The sequence below is a fragment of the Pelodiscus sinensis genome, chromosome 5, assembly GCF_052426305.1.
Source record: "Pelodiscus sinensis isolate ZL-2025 chromosome 5, ASM5242630v1, whole genome shotgun sequence".
Lineage (NCBI taxonomy): Eukaryota > Metazoa > Chordata > Testudines > Trionychidae > Pelodiscus > Pelodiscus sinensis.
In genome coordinates this window covers 12,567,202-12,587,560 of record NC_143056.1, presented here as the reverse complement: position 1 = coordinate 12,587,560, position 20,359 = coordinate 12,567,202, and the positions used below count along the sequence as shown (strand labels likewise).

The following is a 20,359-nucleotide window of genomic DNA, read 5'->3' as shown; positions in this document are numbered from 1 at the left end:
TACTTAATTTGTCTAGCTGTAATTCATCATTCTTATCAACAAAAATATTTTTCTCTCTCTGTGTGCTCGCGCGTGCTTTAACTGACATTTACCAATAAAAATCTAATCCTTCCTAGCCTATATATTGCTATTAGATGACTTGTCTTCAAGTTAAAACATTATAGTTGTTTAAGAATGGTTTTAAAAAATGAAAAATAAGAGGGTTTTTTGTCCATTTCTAAGGAGAGTTAAGCTCGACATATTTGATTTTTAAAACCACTTTACTTGGATAGGATCATAATCAGCAGTAGCTTCATAACAGGATGAGCCACATAGAAAGGGGAGGACAGAACTTAAGGATTTGCTAGAAAGACTATATGGAAACGGTATATGAAAACACTAATAAGCTTTTTTATTTTTAAAACGATGTCATGCTTGATTTTCAGTTCACCTTCTTGTAGTTATTGCTATTCTATGAACTGTAATCTGTTTACAGAATACAGATGATAAAGATTGCCTTTATAGAAGTATTAGATTCTTTAAATAATGAAAAAAATATATAAAAAGGACTTGCAATCAATTTTCAAAAGAAGGGAATGGCTTCTACTACTACAATAACATTGCCTCTCACCAACGAAGAAAGGTGGCCAATAATACAAACCTCAAGCATTCAAAAATCATGAGCTGGGCCTTCTAAAATCATGAGATTAACAGTAATAATAAAGACTGTCCTAATTTATTTGCTTTCAGGTTCTGTTTGTTTAGGTTTTATGTTTTCATGTTTTTTCTCCTCATGTGTAGTAGAAACTTACTTTTAAAATTAATGCTGAGATTCTTTCATAATCATTCACTGGATATTGTGAGACTCATGATAAAAATCTCAAAAGCTGGCAACACTGCATGGTATTCATTTTGATATGAACACCTCAATTTTGTTGGCTGAAAGACAGATCTTGGGCACTGGAGGTGTATCATCAAAAACTAAGATAAACAGGAAAAGCGGTCACAAATATTGTTGGCATAGCCATGTGGTGAAAATCTTACCCTTACCTCTGCCAGGACCTTGATTTGTTTTTCAGACACATCATATGTATCCAGCCTTTGAAGCTGAGGCATATGATACAGCACATGTGTAGCATAATTACAGAGAAGACAAATGGGGTTGGGGTCATACTGAGGATCATTCAGACTCAAATCTTTTAAATGAGGTAGGCTTGCTAAATTAGTGAGTTCCTGGAAAAAACAATAAAAATGGTAAATCAATAACATATTGATTATCTTTATTTCAATAAGTCTGCAGTACAGCATGAAGGCAGGTCATTACTTTTAATTACTAAGAGGATATATGCAACAGCAGAGGGAGCAAAATCAGGCAGATCTGGGGTAGTATTAAAGGAGTATCTGTATTGTTCTCTTCTTCTCCCAGTCCCCAGAAAAGCAACCTTTCATGGACTTTATTGGGATCAAGCTCCATACAGTGGAGAGAGACAAATAGGAACTGAGGAGTGGTCGCTCTCTGTGGCAGCATATTCCCCAAACTTGTGAATTGTAGCAGGCAGTAGTTAATCCTGTACCATTAACTTACCTGTTTTCCCCTTGGTGTTATGGTACCAATGCTCCAAGGCCATTTTCAACTGGTTGCAGTGAATTTACATGTTACAGGGAGCTTAGGGTCTGACTACATAAGTTCAAAATCAGAGAGTTACTTGTCTTGTTGATGTCTGAATCCAAGCTACTGACCTGATAGCAAGCCCTTTTCAAGGTAGTGAAACAGACATCTGAGACCAAGCAAATCCAGAAAAAGAAAGTCAACCCAGGTATATCTTGTCAACCTGCTCAAGGCCAGGAAAGGAAAAGACAACGTCCTCATAGCCCTGTTCCCTCCCAAACCTGAACTTGGGCTGAACTATGTCCCAATGCCTAGAGGGAAGGATCTGCAACCCAATCGAGAGCAGTAAGTATACTAGTTATTTGAATCCTTCCCCTGAGGTGTGTTCAGTGGTACTGGGTGGACACACCTGATGTTTCATCATATAGACGCTGACTCCAGGCAGATGGTACATGAGAGCCTACAGCCACTCCCAAACAGAATGTGGGAGAGCCATGTTAAAACTAAGAATCGCTGAAGAATCACACAGTGAATGGGGAAGACCCATTGTGTTAATGCCCAAACAGAATAGGCTGATGTGGTTCTATATTGATTTCTGAAAGGTGAAAACAATTTTAAAGTTTGATATACGCCTCATGCTAGGGTTTGGCAAGGTGCTGCGAGGACTGGGGGCTGCTAAACATATAACTGCCCTTGACTTTATGAATGGATATTGGCAGATTCTCTTAACAACTGAAATTAAAGAAAAAACACCTTCTCCACCACTTACAAACTCCATGGATTTACTACCACCTTTCAGCAGTTAATGGACAGAGTACTATGACCATATTGATTGTATGCTGTTGCCTAACTGACTGTATTGTCATCAACCCTATGAAGCATGTTATCTTGGTATTACAGGCTCTTAAGGGGTGGGGTTGATGGCCAACCCAGCTAACTGGCCACTCACCTATTTAGGGTCTACATGGGAAAGCATGCTTACAATCTATCATGGACAAAGTATAAGCCCTAGCGGGCAGCCGCATCCCCTCCACAAAGAAGTTCACTATTTCTTGGGATTAACGGGGTGCTAGCAGTGATTCATTTCAAACCTCACTACCTTTATTGCCCCTTTGATAGACCTGCTTAAAGACCTGAATGCAAAAGAGGCCACTGAACCAAAAAAATATGACAAAATATTTAGAGCACCGTAAGATCAGGTTATCTGGGAACAAGTGCTATTCCACTCAGATTTCTCAAAGACATTTATCCTGCAAACAGACATGTCATGCTTGAAACTCAACTATCTTACGATGGAGAGGAAGCTTAAAAGGGAACAACTCCTCTCAGAACAGGGAGGAAGTCCGACCTACCCTAAGAGCTCCTGAACAGCAGTGCCAAATAAATCTATCTATGAGAAAGAAGACAGCCTGTTAGGCCCAGTTGGAGCTGAAAGTTTAGTTGTCTTTTCTTTTGCTATCTTATATTGAACTTGGAGACACAGGGAGACAGATGGTAGGAAGTAACCTAGGAAGGCAGCATCGGGTGCATTCCAGAGTGTCCGACACTGTTGTCTCATAGGGCCCTGGATTGGAAGTCTGAGTGGAGTACAAGAGCCTGGGTTCCCCTACCACTTGCCCTTTGTTGCAAGGAGCATAAATCTCAATTCCATTGCAACCCCCTTGAGTGAGGATAGGGTAAGAACACTGAAAATCCAGTAGTGAAGATCGGCTACATACAAGGGTTTGGAACTAGACTAAAAGCCCTTTCCACTGAGAAGACTGGAAACTAGACTACCTGGCCCTCTGAGGACTATTACATATCCTTCCCCTCCATCATGTCCCTGTCCCAATCCTGTATCTTTCTCATCCCTAGCTCTTTGTTCCAGTCCCATTCTTCTCACCTATTAGTTTTATTCTCCACTCAGACTCCAATTTCCTCACACACCAGGCTCTCTTTCCTACTCACACTGCCCTTCTCTTCTGGATGCGTATCCGTCTCTATCCCCACTCTTGATTCCAGTTCCTCATTTCACGAGGAGTAACGGTAGTTCGAACTAGGAAGCCTAGTTCGAACTACCTAGTTCGTGCCCCGTGTAGCCGCGTTGCACGGGGTTGGAACCAGCGGGGTTTTAAAAATGGCGGCTCCCCGCTTATGCAAATGAAGCCCGGGAAATTCAAATCCCGGGCTTCATTTGCAAGTGCGGTATGCCTACAATACCCCGCTAGTTTGAACTAGCGGAGTAGTGTAGACATACCCTCAGGCATTCTGCAGCAGCCTATCCCTGGGCAGGGTCCAGCTCAGAAGACACCCACAGTAACAAGTATTTCACTCTCACCCCCAAAGCTGCAAGCTAGTCTGTGCAACAGCACCACTCATCTACTCTCCCACTGCCTTGCAGTGTTACAGATACCCTAGATTTTCATGCTGCCCTCAATTCTGCCCCAGTCCAAGCTATGTTCCAGCCCACTTCAGCCTTGTTTGGGCCCTATTTCAACCTTGCTCCAGCCCTGCACCTGCCTCTTGACCCTTGGACGGAGTCCAACCCAGCTTAAATCTTTAGCCTACTTCTGGACTCTGACTACAATCCTGATTAGGCTTGTCGGTGGATTCTGGTCCAGGACCTGGCTCTGGGACCAGTTTCAACACTGTCTTTGGCCTGGTCTCAGCTCTACATCTGGCTTTGACTCTTGGCTTGGTATCTGTCCTTGATCGTCACTCCAACCACAAGGACTGGTCAACTAGGATCCAAGAGCCTGATTGCTTCTGAGACTGAGGTGATGATTAAAAGAACATAAAAATATAATGCAAAGCCTGGACATACCTTGAAGGAACGTATTCTATTACCAGAGAGGTTTAATCTTTCCAATTTTTCATTGGGATCAAAGCAAGTTCCTAAAATAAAACACAAAGGCAAACATAATTAAAGAGAACATGGTTGCACTTACTGTACTTGGCGAAGTACACATTTTCACCATAAATACAAGCTTTAGCCACAAAATAAAATTGCACACAATTCATTATTATAAGTAAATAGCTCTTATGCAAAGCAACCTTTTCTTTTTCTATGCAAAACCAAAGCGAACACGGAAAAGAATCTGAGAAAAATTAGCAGATTTATACATTTCTCTTTTGAAAAATGTAGTGCCCAATTTTACTCTCACTGAAGTCCTGATTCCCATATAGTGTACATTAAAGCCCATTTATACTACTCAGGAAGTGTAAAGAAGCCATGAAGTGGCTGCACACTAATTGATATCCATTTTAACACTGCTGAGACAGTGTTAAAGGGCTTTAATGTAAATGAATTAGGCCTGGAGAGTTTTGCCACTTGTTTCCATAGGAGTGGGAATGACCACACAGGGCTTGATCCTGTGCCATTCAAGTCATTAGGTGCTTGCCATGGATTTGAACTGGAGTGGAATCATGTAAATATACATTAGATTTTACAGCAAATAAGAATTAGTATGCAGAGATGCCAGGTTTCAAATAAATATCACCTACCAATTTTATTTATTAAGTTTCCAGCCAGATTGAGCTCCTTTAAATTCTGCAGAGTGTGCAATCCCTGTAAATATTTGAAAAGATAAAGCTTCAGTCTAATACAATATTACAAATGATGACGTTCCTATTAACTAAAAATCAGAAGGCAGATCATTCCAATTTAAGTTGGTAAGGGTCTGTCACATTTTTATTATTCAACAATCTTAACTTTTATTGTAAGCTTCATTTTGTTCTAGTGTGTAAATAGACAATGAATGCTGCTCAAAATGAATTAATTTGAAAAGCCTTGTAATTTATAATAAAATTAAAATAAACACAGTCTAGCAGCTCTTTAGCTTCACAACTTTTAATCAAAAACCTTACAAAACCATGCCCTGTGTCATGGGTAATCTAACTTTTAGCATCAGCCCACATCTCAGCACTGGGACACCACATTAGGATGCAATACTGATGTCAGTCATTTCTGTGTGTGATGAAGATCATAATATCCTGGGATGAGATTCCAGCATTACTTATTGTAACACATCTAATAATTTTGCTAATGTACCCTGTTTCTTTTCATTTTCTTCCTGAGCCCTACCTCTTCAGTCACGTCTTTCTCTCATTTTCCACAACACCAATCTTCCCTTCTTATTTTATCCTATCTCCACCCTTGTCACTCCCTGTGCCAATACTCTGCCACTGTCAACTCTCCAGTATACTATTTTCTACCTGTTCCCATAAGTCTTTCCTATTTCTCCATTAGTGCACCTGAATGGATTGGGTTTAAATTTACCAGAAAAGTGGGCTGCCTCAGACTCTCCAGACCAGCCCCATTCTTCTTCTTCTCTCACTAGGATTCAAACTTGTTTTCTTCCCACTCCTTATTCAATCTTCTATGCCCAGCATACTTAAGTATGTCAGCCTGACCAGTGAGTTGTGTGGTATGCTACCAATTTACTCCACGACCTCAGAATTTCTGTTTCCTGTAAAGCCCTATGAACATAGTATGCAGATTCCAAGGCTCCTGGTTTAATTAGCCCTTATAGATATTTTCCTCCTCTCTAATCCTTCATCGTAGAATCTCCCTCCACCTGCTATTCCTCACACTCCAATAGGAAGATGGGGATGGAGGTGCAGCTGTTGTCTCACTGAAAGTGGAGAGAGGCAGGTGTGTCCTCTTCTGACAGAAGGGTGTATTTTATGCCCTTTCCTTCCCTTTACACACCACAGCTCCTCCTACAGCGTTCTCTGACTGAAAGAGATCTCATTTGCTCTGTGATGAGCACTCCATCCCAAAGGTTAGCAGTGCACAGGCAACCATTTATTTTGTAGAACTTGTACATATGAGCTACTTTGACATGACAACAGGAGGAAAGGAAGCAGTAACTTCAAAATGTTCTTCTGATATTGCCAGCCAATAGCAAGGACCACAAGAAACACGGATGTGCTGAAGACTGCAAGTGCCCTTGGGTGAAGCCAAACGTTCTTATAAGTGAAAAAAGACGGAAGCTATTAAAAATTATCAGGTTGTTTCACTGAAAGTGGCTGCCCTTTGCTAACTAGAACTCTGACGTCTCAGAAGGGTAGCTATCTTAGTCTGGAACTTTAAAATCAACAAGTAGTCCTGCAGCACCTTAGAGACTAACAAAGGTATAGGACCATGAGCTTTCGTGGGTAAAACTCATAAATTGGCGTTAATCTGCTGAAGTGGGTTTTACCCACGAAAGCTCATGGTCCTATACCTTTGTAAGTCTCTCAGGGTATGTCTAGACTGCATCCCTCTGTTGGCAGAGGGATGCAGATTAGGCAGGTCGACATTAAATCCCTGCCTCATTTGCAAATATACTGTGCCTAATTTGCATAAAAATGGCCACCGCGTTTTGCCGACTCAGCATTTTGTCGGCAAAAAGTGGCAGCCTAGAGGGGGATCTGCCAAGAAAGAAAGCCTCTCTCGACAGATCCCGTAAAACTCCTTGCAGGAAGCATAAGGGATCTGTCGAGAGAGGCTTTCTTTCTCAACAGATTCCCCTCTAGACTGCCACTTTTTGCCGACAAAATGCTGAGTCAGCAAAACGCATGGGCCAATTTCATGCAAATTAGGCATGGGATATTTAAATCCCTGCCTCATTTGCAACGTCGACCTGCCTAATCTGCATCACTCTGCCGACAGAGGGATGCAGTCTAGACATACCCTAAGGTATCACAGGACTATTAAGTGTTTTTAGAACTCTAAGGGGTCCAATCTAACAAAACAAATTCATGACTGTTCAAGATGTTCAAATTCTAATTTCAGGAAACTATAGAGTGGATCAGAACATAACATAAGAATGTAAGAACATAAGAACGGCCGTACTGGGTCAGACCATAGGTCCATCTAGCCCAGTAGCCTGTCTGCCGATAGTGGCCAGCACCAGGTGCCCCAGAGAGGGGGAACCGAAGACAATGATCAAGCAATTTGTCTCCTGCCATCCCTCTCCAGCCTCTGACAAACAGAGACCAAGGACACCATTTTATCCCCTGGCTAATAGCCTTTTATGGACCTAACCTCCATGAAATTATCTAGCTTCTCTTTAAACTCTATTATAGTCCTAGCCTTCACAGCCTCCTCTGGCAAGGAGTTCCACAGGTTGACTACACGCTGTGTGAAGAACTTTCTTTTATTAGTTTTAAACCTGCTACCCAGACAGCAAGGACCTCTACAAAAGAGATCTCTCCTCTTCCTATGCTCTATACAGGCAGTCCCCAGGTTACGTACAAGATAGGGACTGTAGGTTTGTTCTTAAGTTGAATCTGTATGTAAGTAGGAACTGGCATCCAGATTCAGCCGCTGCTGAAACTGACCAGGGGCTGACTACAGGAAGCCCGAGGCAGAGTTGCTCTGGCCTGGGCTTCCTGGAATCAGCCGCTGATCAGTTTCAACAGCGACTGAATCTGGATGCCTGGGACAGAGCAGCTGGGGCACTGCCGGGTAGGTCCCCGCAGCGCCGCACCTCAGCGCTGCGGGGACCAACCCGGCAGCACCCCAGCTGCTCTATCCCAGGTGTCCCCAAGTCAGCCGCTGTTGAAACTGACCAGCGGCTGATTCCAGGAAGCCCGAGGCAGAGGTGCTCTGCCTCGGGCTTCCTGGAATCAGCCGCTGGTCAGTTTCAGCAGCGGCTGACTTGGGGACACCTGGGGCAGAGCAGCTGGGGTGCTGCCGGGTTGGTCCAGTAGCGCCCCTCCTCGGCGCTACTGGACCAACCCAGCAGCACCCCAGCTGCTCTGCCCCAGGCGTCCTGATTCAGCCACTGCTGAAACTGACCAGCAGCGGCTGAATCAGGACGCCTGGGGCAGAGCAACTGGGGTGCTGCCGGGTTGGTCCAGTAGCGCTGCGGGACCAACCCGGCAACACCCCAGCTGCTCTACCCCAGGCGTCGCGCGAAAAACCTGGTCTGCTGGGGCGAGGGGGCACTACCTTCACCCCCCCACCAGCAGACCAGGGAGACGCAGGTGGCGAGACCGCCAAGACGCGCCGCGGTCCCGCCCACATCCTCCGCGGCTTTGCTCCGTCTCCCTGGTCTGCTGGGGGAGCCCCCCCAGCAAAGCCTTGGAGAACGCGGGCAGCGGAACCGCCTAGACGCGCCGCGGTCCCGCTGCCCGCATCCTCCGTGGCTTTGCTCTGCGTCTCCCTGGTCTGTTGGGGGGTGGGGGCAGCAGACCAGGGAGACGCGGAGCAAAGCCGCGGAGGATGCGGGCAGCGGGACCGCGGCGCGTCTAAGCGGTTCCGCTGCCCGCGTTCTCCAAGGCTTTGCTGGGGGGGCTCCCCCAGCAGACCAGGGAGACGCGGAGCAGCTTTTCTCGCCCCGGAGGACGTGGGCGGCGGGACCGCGGCACGTCTGGGCGGTCCTGTCACCCGCGTCCTCCGGGGCGAGAAAAGCCCCGTTTGTAACTACGGATCCGACTTAAGTCGGATCCGCGTAAGTCGGGGACTGCCTGTACTTCTGAGATAATTCTCTGAGACCCAGAACTATTTACCATATGAAGTAGTAATACCAGCACTAGTGCAGCACTTTTGGGATTTTTTTTTTAAACTGGGAGAAGTTCTCAGAGGGCTGAGGAAGCAGAAGGCTTCGCCATAGAATCATCATTTGCGGAGAGATGTCTTTTTGCTTAACGGGGTTCTTTAAATCTCTGACTAATGGCTTATTCCCCTGTATCTCAGCTATGATACAGTTTTAGGCAATGGGTTTTTTTTTGTTGTTGTTCTGTTTTTTACCTTTTTTACCAAAAAGGAAATTAAATTGCAAAAAGGGCATTGCATGACATAATTCTGAGGTCCTGACAAAAGCCGTACCTGAAATCACCGTAATATGCCCAAGAAATGGAAGAGGTCCCAGAAAAGTGGGTGATTTTATTTATGTTATGTATATGCAGAATACCATAGCACATGCCATTAGTTCTTGATGATGTTTCAACCAAAACATTTCATGACTTTATGCTTAAAACAGACCTTTATGTGGTTTAACAGTCTTAAAAGATAGCTTGGTTTATAAATTGCATTCAGGTTCCATAGGATCCATGTGGCATAATCAGAATGGATTAGCAAGAAGGAAATCAAAGGGGAAAAAAGACTTACCTGTATCACCTTAATTTGGTTGTTATTCAACCAAATAACCTCCAGCTTTGTTAGCGCCTCCAGATTTTCAATTGTAGAAATTTCATTGTAGTATAGGTACAGTTTTTCCAAATTTGTGCAGTATTGTAGACCATCAATTTTCTGCAGAGGAGGAAGATGTATTAGTTCTCAATGAACAAGGAAGAAAGGCACTCTGCTTGTCAATATACTGTATATGTACACAGAACACTAGACAGGAAGGTGGCAAGTCAATTCCTGGAGGGCTTAATTCAATGCCCATTACATCAATGAAAAGGCTCCCCCTCAAGTGAGCTTTGGATACAGCCCACAAAGGAAAAGCAGTAGCTGCTGAAGAACTTCTTGATGAAAGTTGAAGTGGTTCTTTTAAAATGAAATAATTTTCTTTGTATCAGTTTCCTATAAAATTATTTGAACTCTGTACTGTCATTTTTAAAAAAGTTATTGTACAAACACGGGGTTCCACAACACAAGAATATGAAAATTATCAAAAGAAGTAACTTAGTCACATCTAAAACAGAATCTTTTCTGATCTAACAACCAATGTGATTACAAATAATAGGCCAGATTCTGAACCATTTTCTCACATTGAGTTGTACCTTACTCCTTGAGAAGGCAGATTGACACCAATGGAGCAATGTGCTATTCCCTGTGAGCATGTCTACACTAGCATGTAATTTTGAAATAACTCCCAAAATAACAATTTTGAAATAGCGTGTCTACACTACAGGGAAGCCTCGAAATTAGTCTGAGGCAGACTACCTTAATGTGGATGCACAACCTCAACTTAGAGCCCCAGGAAGCACTGTGAGTAATTATTTTGAATGGCTCTGGCAAGTAGTTATTTTGAAACAGCAGCAGTGGAGCATTGACACTACTGCTATTTCAAAATTACTATTTTGAAGTAAATGTTATTCCTTGCAGAAAGCAGGAGTTATTATTTAGAAATAACCACTCCTTATTTTGAAATAACAGGCTTGGTAGTATGGATGCTCCACTTGCTATTTTGAAATAAGGAGCATTATTTCAAAATAACTCCCTAGTGTAGACTAGAGCTGTAAGGAAATCAGAATCTGATCACTTACTTGAAAAGAAAAATCATAGAGTTAACTTACTGTTAAGCAACATTCAGCAATCCATAGGTTTTTGAGTAATGGACAATACTCCAGGTCTGAAATCTTGTGAATGCTTTGTCCAACAAGAGTGAGAGTTGTTAAATTTGGGAAAAATGCCATGCCTACTATCTTGGGATAACCTGAGAAAAACATCTCCAGTGTTGATGTTTCTGGTCCCTCTTGATCAATTTTCTCATAATATAATCCATTACAAGTGCACTGCAAATAAAATACAACTATTTATTGCCCTTTTGTATGGTATGAACATTAGTTTCTATGGCACGAACATTAGTTTCTATGGTATAAGAAATGCATTTTGCAGGAGAATGCCTAACTCCCATTGAAAGTCAATTGGAGATCAATGTTTAAATGTCATTAGTGCCCTTGAAAATTCCACCCCCATGCCCTTGTCTTCAAATATGTATGCCACTCTGTAATGTTTTTGAAAGCCACATCTGGGATACAGCATGTCCCCACTATAAGTCACCCTGGCATACATCTGTTCCACATTAAAGTTGTTGACACTTGCGGGAACCGATGCATTGGAAATCCTCCCATTTCCCGCTCTTAAGTCACGTGGGAAAAAAAAAAAAAAAAAAAGCACAAATGCAGGAAAAAAATTCTCCGCTTTAAGTTGTTTCGCTATAAGTCCAAGTTTTTTGGAACATATATTGGATTTATAGCGAGGACGGCCTGTATTATGTTTAGTTAGGTTTCACTCACAAAAAAAAAAAAATTCAGTTCTAGCCTCAAAATACATCTATTTCATTATCAAAATACCTAATTGCATCCTGATGTAATTATAAAATGCATCAAAATCTATTTCCATTAAAACTATATGTACATGATAAAAGGAACAGTATGCTAGTGGATCAGTATGCTAATTTTTCACTTCTGGAGCACTTGGTTCAAATGAACTATAGGGTAAGTCTATACGGTATATTTCTTTCAGCAGCGTGTAGAGTACACACTTGGGTAACCTCCCTACTATGGATATAAACAGCAACATAGATAGGGAGGCACTTCTAAGGCAAGTAGAATAAAGACACACCTGATGGGTGTGGTGTTGTACATGAGCACATACCCTTTACATGGCTCTCTATTTGCCCAAGCCATGCCTCCCTGTCTACACAGCTGTTTTAGCAAAGTAGTGCCCTGCTGCTGCAACTTTTCTCTGCCACAGACAAATTTCTCCTGCTGCCATGAAGGACTCTGATAGCTCCCTACTGCAACCCTTCTCGACAACTGGAAAAAACTCAGGCTATAAGGGAAACTTTCACGGACACATATTTACATCGCAGCATGGACGCAGCTTGCTACAGGCCGTCTTCACTATAAGTCCAAGATACATTCCAAAAAACATGGACTTATAATGAAACAACAAAGCAGGGAATTTTTTTCCCCACATCTGACTTCCATTTGTGCAAATTGGGGTGGTTTTTTTTTTTGCATGACTTAAGAGCGGAGAATGGGAAGACGTCTAACGCATCAGTTCCTACAAACAGCAACCATTTTAATGTGGAATGGATGTATACCGGGGCAACTTATAGTGGGGATGCCCTGTATTCACTGCAGCATGTAGCTACGTATACCCTCCATGCCACCACCAGAATAGCCATAGTAAATACAGGTCTCTGTGGAAAAAAAAGGTAACATAACATTTCATTAAAATATTAAACATGGCAAAAAGTAAAACATGACTTTTCCAAAAAAGAATACTGTTAGGCCTCTTCCTTCAGTATCTACTAGGTAAAATCCCATTAATTTCACCAATGTCCTGATCCAGCTCAGTCAGTGGCAAAGCATCCATTGACTTTCCTGGTGCAAGACAGACTTTAAGAACTTGTCTTGAGTAAAGACTGCAGTTATTTTGTTTGACTATGTTATGTCCATATATTTGGATATCTCTGTACTATACTTCAAACAAAAAGGACAAAGGGAAAACTACCTTGAAATTCTGCTTCCCTGCAGATAACCTCTTACAAAACTCTCACTCATGGGACTTTTTTTCTTACATGGGACTAGCAGCCCACTATTCTTCGGTTTTTTGACCCTTGTAAACCCGTTGTCAATGTATGCCAAGTTCTGCCCTCTGAACAAACAGTCCATGAGTGAGAATTCTGCACTGAAAATATTAATAGTGATTGCTATTTTGAGAGTTTAAAAAAAATAAAAGCAAAAAACTTACCAACTCTTTAATTATTTCCTCTCGGTTCTGGTTTTGGTTATCACTTTGGATCATTGTCTGCGTATTTAAAAGTAATGATCATTGTAGAATATCTGCTTGAAAAAAAATGACAATTATCTGTTGTGTAGCCACCCCCATAATTTAGAAGCCTCAAATAAATTTGGGGAAAAAAAAATCTCAGTTCCAAATAGATACAGTTCCAGTAGGCAAGTCTTTCATGGGATAACAGTTATGTTAAATGAAAGAAAATAAGCAATGTCCTGAATGTTTGGAATAATTACTTTTTTCATTTATATGCATAGATTTTAAAGTCAGAAGAGACTTCAAAATTTAAGGTTGATCATCTAATCTGACATCTTGTAAAACACAGATCAAAGAATTTCATCCAATTACCCCAATAATGAGCCTGATAACTCATGATATCTTCTAGAAAGGCATTCAGTCTTGACTGGAAGACATCAGGAGAGAATAGAATCCTCTACATCTCTTGCTAGTTTGTTCCAATGGATAATCACGCTCACTATTAAGAATTTGTGCTTTATTTTGCATTTGAACTTGCCTGATGTTAAGTTCCAGATATTGGTATTCATTGTGCCTTTCTCACCTAGTTTAAAGAGACCTTTACTAACTGGAGGGGTAGCTGAGTTAGTCTGTAAACATCCCCCAAAAATCGGGGGTCGTCTTATACGCCGGGTATAAACATACTGTAGCTTCGGCTACTGTGCACCCCGTCCCTGGGTGCGCCCGCAGACGACCCCGGCAGCGGGGGGAGGAGAGCAGGAGCCGGCTCGCTCCCCCGGCGGTGTGGCGCGTGCACCCGAGTCTGCCCGCCGCGTTTAAAAGGCAGCCGGACCAGCTGGTCAGGGGCGGAAGCGGCGGAGAGCGTGGGGCCGGCCGGGGCGTCCCAGGGAGCGACCGCAGACGCCGGCCGGAGGAGGATCGCTGCGGGCATGGCTGGGAGCAGGGAGGCAGCCAGGGGGCCTCCGGGGATGACTGCGGACGCCGGCCGAAGGAGGAGGCCGGCAGAAACCCCGGACAGCGGCGGCGGGGGCAAGCGGGGAGCACGGAGCTGGCACGAGAGGCAGGCACCGCGGCAGGGTGACCCGGGGTGCCAAGGCGGCAGAGGTGGCCCGAGAGGTGACGAGGTGGCGGAGGACGGTGACGTGAGGGGAAGAGAGTTCCAGACCCCCAGACGTGCACTGGACCCGGAGGCGAGGCGGCCCGAGACGCTGGCCCTTGGAGCTACACTTCCAACAGACCCAGAGGGGCTGTGAGTAGCCCCCCTGATGGGCGCCGGGTCCTCCCCATCCCAGATTACGGGGACTCTCCCCCAACTGGGGAAGCGGACGGCTTGTTGGGCGGTAGGTTGGTCTCTCCCAGATAAATGGGCGTAGACCTCAACCTAAACCCCCCTTTGCAAGCAAGCCTAGAGCAAAGCTAGGGAGTGGGGCCTCCGTGCAGTCAACGCGAGGACCCGTCCCCACACGGGTTTGGGGGGGGGGAAGGGGGAGGCGGGCTATTACAACCTTTGCCAATCCGAGCAGGCTTTGTATGCATTAATAGAATACACCGCTTGCCGGGATTGGCTCAGTGCGGTACATACAGTATCAGCACAGGGACGTTCTGTATAGGGGGGTAGTCTTATACGGCGAGTATAGGCCAAAACCTATGTTTTACCTGGAAAATTAGGGGGTCGTCTTATACGCCCAGTCGCCTTATACACCGGAAAATACGGTAAATTAAAAAAAACACACACACACACACACACACAAGAATGGTCCTGTAGCATCTTAGTATGTCTACACAGCAGCATTATTTCAGAATAACTGATATTCCAAAATACTACAAGCCTTTATTTCAAAATAATGTCAAGCTAGAGGACTTCTTACTCCGACTCATGGTAACCCTCATTTCACGAGGACTAAGGGAAGTCATAGAAAGAGCGTTCTTCCTACGACTTCCTGCTGTGTAGACAGAGCCAAAAGCTGAATTAAGCTATTTTGACTTAAGCTATGCAGTTGATGTAGATGAAGTTACGTAGCTTAATTTGACTTTAGCTCTGCTGTGTAGCTTTACCCTTAGAGACTAACAAAATATATAAATAGTATCATGAACTTTCATGTGCACTTCTTTATATATTTTTGTTAGTCTGTAAGGTATTACAGGACCATTGTTGCTTTACTAATCAGTATTTTCTCACTAAAATTAAAAAAGCAGTCATGTTAGCTCGTCACCTAATAAACTATCTTGTTAGCCTTTGAAGTGCTACATGACTGCTTTTTTTGTTTTACCAAGATCAGACTAACACGGCTACCTCTCTGTGACTATTTTCTCCATGTGAAGAAACTTATTCCTCTTCATCTTCTTTTTCATTAAATTCTTTAAGTTTCTCTCTGTAAGGCATTTTCTGCAGGCCTTTTCTACCCTCTACAGTCTCAGTAATGCTGTATACAGAGATTAAAAATTACAGGCTGTCCCTGCTATAAATCATTCCAATACACATCTGTTCTGCACTAAAGTCATTGACAATTGTAGGAACTGATGCATTATAAGTCCTCCCATTCCCTGCTTGTAAATTGCACACTCCCCTCCCAATTTGAGCAAATGGAAATCAGCCATGGAAAAAAAATTCCCCACTTTAAGTTGTTTCACTATAAGTCCAAGTTTTTTGGAACATATCTTGGACTTTAGGAATAGATAGGCACAGCCCATCTTCACTTTCTCACTACTCCCTTATTTATAAAACTCTTTTCTCCACAATATCACACTGGGAGTTCATGTTCAGTTTAGGCATGATGGTATGGGCTGCACTTGTTTTCCTAGATGTTGGACCGTACATTTCACTGCATTAAAACAATACAGTATCTGCCTTTTAATGTATTGCTCTTGCTGTTAATAAAATTAAAGGAAAGGCACTTTTAAATTAGTCATAAGCAGTGTTCCCTATAAACTGTACCCTTGGGCAGAGATTCAACTGCTTCCCAACTGATTAGCAGAGCACTCAGCTAGGATTTTAGTTTCTACTCATGGTCTACATTCAACATGCCGCGATGCACATAAAAATTCATTTTGCACATGAATGGAAAAAATTGAAGGGAATATTGGTCACAAGAAGGAAATGCCCAAATTAAGAGGTAAAGGACACACATGCAGACATGAAAATATGCTGAAGACAAGAAAACAATGATGTCCTACTGAGAATGGATTTTTTTTATTACACACATTTTTAGGTGATTAGTCACATTAGCTAGCCCTTTATATTATCAGTTTGATATCAGAACAAACAATATTGCAATTTACATCACACATTTCCTCTCCCAGGAGAGGGGAATATTGGCAGCAGGGGCTTGAATGGCTTCCTAGGAGTAGGCAGGTGTGTGTGGGCCAGGAAAGGGATACCCCTTTGGAAGTGAGGGGGAAGATGGAAAGGAGGATGCCAGGCATAGGACATATCCTTCAGAAAGGGAAAGAAGGAACTCCAGCAGAGCTTGGGAATGGGGAGGAGGGTGGGAAGGGAAGGCAGGTGAAGGATACCCCCAGAGAAGGGGAGCGAGGCAGGGGACAGCCCCTTTAGAAGAGAGTGGGAAGGGCGGCAGGTGAGGGGAACCCCTTATGGGGAGTGGGAAGGGGGCCAGGCTGAGGCTATCTTGGGGGTGAGAAGGGAGCCAGGTGGAGGACACCCCCATTGAAAGAGGATTGGAAGGGGACAAGCAGGGATCACCTTGGGGGAAGTTGTGGAAAGGCCAGGCAGGGGACCCCGGAGGAGGTAGGAGAACCAAGCAGCAGACCCCTGGGGGGATGGGAAGGGGACCAGGAGACAGACCCCTCAGGGAGTGTGGGAAGGGAGCCAGGTGGGGGATCCAGGAGGGATAGGGGAACTAGGAGGGCGACCCCTGGGAAGTGGGAAGGGAGCCAGGCAGGGGACCCCTCAGGGGGATGGGAAGGGGACCAGGAGGGGAATCCCGGGGGGTAGGGGAACCATGCGGGGGCTCCCGGGAGGGGGGTAGGGGAACCAGGCGGGGGCTCCCGGGGGGGGGGGTAGGGGAACCAGGCGGGGGACCCTCAGGGGGTGCGGGAAGGGGGCCAGGAAGGGGACCCCGAGGGGGGGTAGGGGAACCAGGCGGGGGCTCCCGGGGGGGGGGGGGGTGGGAAGGGGGCCGGGGGGGGGGGGCGGGGCAAGGCCCGGGGGGGGGGGAAGGGGAACCAGGCGGGGGCTCCCGGGGGGGGGGGGGAACCAGGCGGGGGCTCCCGGGGGGGGGGTAGGGGAACCAGGCGGGGGCTCCAGGGGGGGGTAGGGGAACCAGGCGGGGGACCCCGGGGGGGGGGGGGGCCAGGCGGGGGCTCCCGGGGGGGGAAGGGGCCAGGCGGGGGCTCCCGGGGGGGGCAGGGGAACCAGGCGGGGGCTCCCGGGGGGTGGGGGGGGCCAGGCGGGGGCTCCCGGGGGTGGGAAGGGGCCAGGCGGGGGCTCCCGGGGGGGGGAAGGGGGCCAGGCGGGGGCTCCCGGGGGGGGCAGGGGAACCAGGCGGGGGCTCCCGGGGGTGGGAAGGGGGCCAGGCGGGAGGTTCCGGGGGGGTGGGGGAACCAGGCGGGGGACCCCGGGGGTGGGAAGGGGGCCAGGCGGGGGCTCCCGGGGGGTGGGGGAACCAGGCGGCAGTCACGTACCTGGGGCTCCAGGGACCCGGCGTGGGCAGGGCCGGAGCCGGCTCTGTGTGTACCGCAGCCTCGGCCGTCGCCTAGGAAACCATCTCCCCGCCCCCGCAGAACGGCAGCGAACGGGACGAAAGGAGTCACATGACGCGGCGGGGGCGGGGCTCACACCGCCTCCCTAGTCCGCGGTCTGTCGCCCGAGGGCGGGAGCAGATTTGCTCCGCCCCCTCCGAGGGAGGCGGGGCTTACACCTGCCCTCCCACTCTCTCTTGGCGGGAGGGGAGACTCAGACCTGTCTCCCACTCTCCAGTGGCTGAGACCTGCCCTCCTAGTCTCTCTCCAGAGGGTGGGGCAGACGAGCTGAGATTTGCCCACCCCTGCACCCTGTGTCAGTCTGCCAGCCCCAAGTGTGCTAGTCCCTGGGGTGAAGCGCTCACACAGCAGGGGCCACTGGCAGTGCAAAAGGGGAAAGCAGCCTAACTCCACCTTCCTCTTGTTGGGAAGATAGAGGGTATGTCTAGACTACAGGGTTTTGTCGAGGGAAGTTTTGTCGACAGATACTGTCGACATAGAGCGTCTAGACACATTCAGTTCTGTCGACAAAGCAAGCTGCTTTGTCGACAAAACCCTGTAGTCGAGACGCAACCCTACAGGCAATAACACCTTCTGTCGCCAGAATTCTGTCGACAGAAGGCGTTATGCCTCGTAAAATGAGGGTTACCAGCGTCGACAAAACTGCTGAGTTCTGTCCACGTTATGTCGACAGAACTCAGCGGTAGTGTAGACGCAGGTATAGTTTTGTCGACAAAAGTCCACTTTTGTCGACAAAACTCAGTAGTCTAGACACATCCACAAAGTGCTCCTCCAGTCTCACTCCACTTCTGAAACTCTCACAAGGAACATCATGGGATCCCTACCTAGAATTATGTGCCCAAAAGCAGCGCTGAGCAGGTGTAGAGGCTCTTATCCTGCTGTGGCCTTTCCCCAGGCAGGCATGAATCTAGCATTGTATCTCAGGGTAAAAAAACCATCTGGCCTTAATTCTCTCCTGAGATCAGATTTACCCTGGTGTAAGCATCCTGATTTCAGTGGAGTTACTCTAGGTCCAGACCAAGCTAGAGGAGACTCAGGCCCCGTCCTTCCCTACCTTGGGAAGAAAAGGGGAAGGGTAGGGTAACACCTTGTACTATTTAACAATGAAAATTTAACACATTTATGCTTGTGTTTAAAATACAGTATTCCCCAAAGCTCTACCTCTACACTAGTAGTTTCAGAGATTACTGTTTCTCACTGGATCTCTAGTTATGTTGCTATCAGTGTATATCCTATAACCGACATTCCCAAAGATCATAAAGCTTGTAGCCAGGGAGACAGTTCTATTTTGGCTCATTTGTCTTTCTTGATCTGGGTAACATTTGTGCACACAAAAAAAATTGCTCAAGTTTAACTTCAAGTGTGAATTTAAATGGCTATAGTGAAATGGGTGCAAAAAAACCTATGTAGACGGTCAGAGTAGCTTATCTGTTCCTTACTGAAATGGATTAGAAATCTTAATTTAAATTCAGGATAATCCAGTATGATCTACTCCAAAACTACAATAAGTATCCATACAGCCTTTTGTACCTGTGAAACTATATCTATTTAAAACTAATTTAAATTAAATCCATGTCATTTTATTGGACAGACAATAAGACTGAAAATTTTTTATCAAACTATTTTTTGACAGAATTTTTTTAATGAACTATCTGCTTTCTATGGAAATTTTTGAATTTTAATGGAAAATGTTTGGGTTTTGTTTGAAAATGTATTTCTAAATTCTTATATTTTCATCAAAATTTCCCACAATTCCCCAGTTTTCCAACAGCTCTAATAGGCAAACCTGAACCTCAAGCTCTTTCATGTGTTTGCATTTACTCTTTAATGTCACCAGATGTCACTCTAACTCCATATAATACAACTTTCATACATTTAATACTTGATTAAAGATTTTCTATTAAGGATCTGCATACTTCTCAACTAGCAGTATTGCATCTGACTTATTAGTTCACATAAATGTGGTAGGTTTTTTTGCTCCAAATAAAATGAATATATCAATTTTTATATACCCTTATAATTTAGCACTCCACAAAACAACTCATTGCTCCCATATAACACATACATATCAAAACATAAAAACCTTTTTATATAAAATGAGGTTAATAGCATGATAGATGTGACTGGAAATTAAATAAATGCTAATTTTTTCACTTCAGAGAAAAAACAGCCATCAGTTATCTACCCTGCCTAGTCTAAGTTATCTTTCTGTTGCAAGAATTTAAATGCCACTACCCTGGGTTCTGCAATAAAAATTTTGCAGTCTATATGCAGCTGCTAGGCAGCCACTTGTGAACTATCATGTGCATACTTCAGATTTGCAATGTATTTTTCATTATATCAAAATACTTTCATTTTACTGTCTTGCCTAAATCAGCGACTTCAATTTATTTTCTAAATCAGCGATTTTCAACCTATGGTCTACTGAAACCTGGGGATCCACAGACTATGTCTGAGGTGTCCATTGGAAAGGTGATGATGGAAATAAAGATTCTGATCCCAGAAAAGGACTATTTCTGAATACAGTAGTCAAAAGTATGTGAATACTCTGACCTACAGGTCAAAACCTGGCAGTGTGGTTGTTATTATAGAAGCCCACAGTTTAGCACCCTTTCCCACACCACACTAAA

General features: G+C 45.0%; 1 protein-coding gene across 9 annotated transcripts in view; it reads right to left on the bottom strand.

Annotated features, from left to right (window-relative positions):
* The window catches only part of LRRC9 (leucine rich repeat containing 9), a 110,220-nt gene extending 92,425 nt beyond the window's left edge, over nt 1-17,795 (bottom strand). For 7 of the 9 annotated variants that reach the window (XM_089778321.1, XM_089778324.1, XM_075926333.2 and 4 more), the window contains exons 1-7: nt 17,652-17,795; nt 12,990-13,081; nt 10,802-11,020; nt 9,669-9,809; nt 5,072-5,135; nt 4,392-4,462; nt 1,030-1,212 (exon numbers count right to left, since the gene is read on the bottom strand). In XM_089778321.1, coding sequence (XP_089634447.1) covers nt 1,030-1,212; nt 4,392-4,462; nt 5,072-5,135; nt 9,669-9,809; nt 10,802-11,020; nt 12,990-13,043 — 732 coding nt within the window. In that variant the 5' untranslated portion in view covers nt 13,044-13,081; nt 17,652-17,795. Of the gene's footprint in view, nt 1-1,029; nt 1,213-4,391; nt 4,463-5,071; nt 5,136-9,668; nt 9,810-10,801; nt 11,021-12,989; nt 13,082-17,651 lie in introns of those variants that run through there. The other 2 variants (XM_089778323.1, XM_089778325.1) reach the window with 2 other exon arrangements.
* Between the last annotated feature and the right edge of the window lie 2,564 nt (nt 17,796-20,359).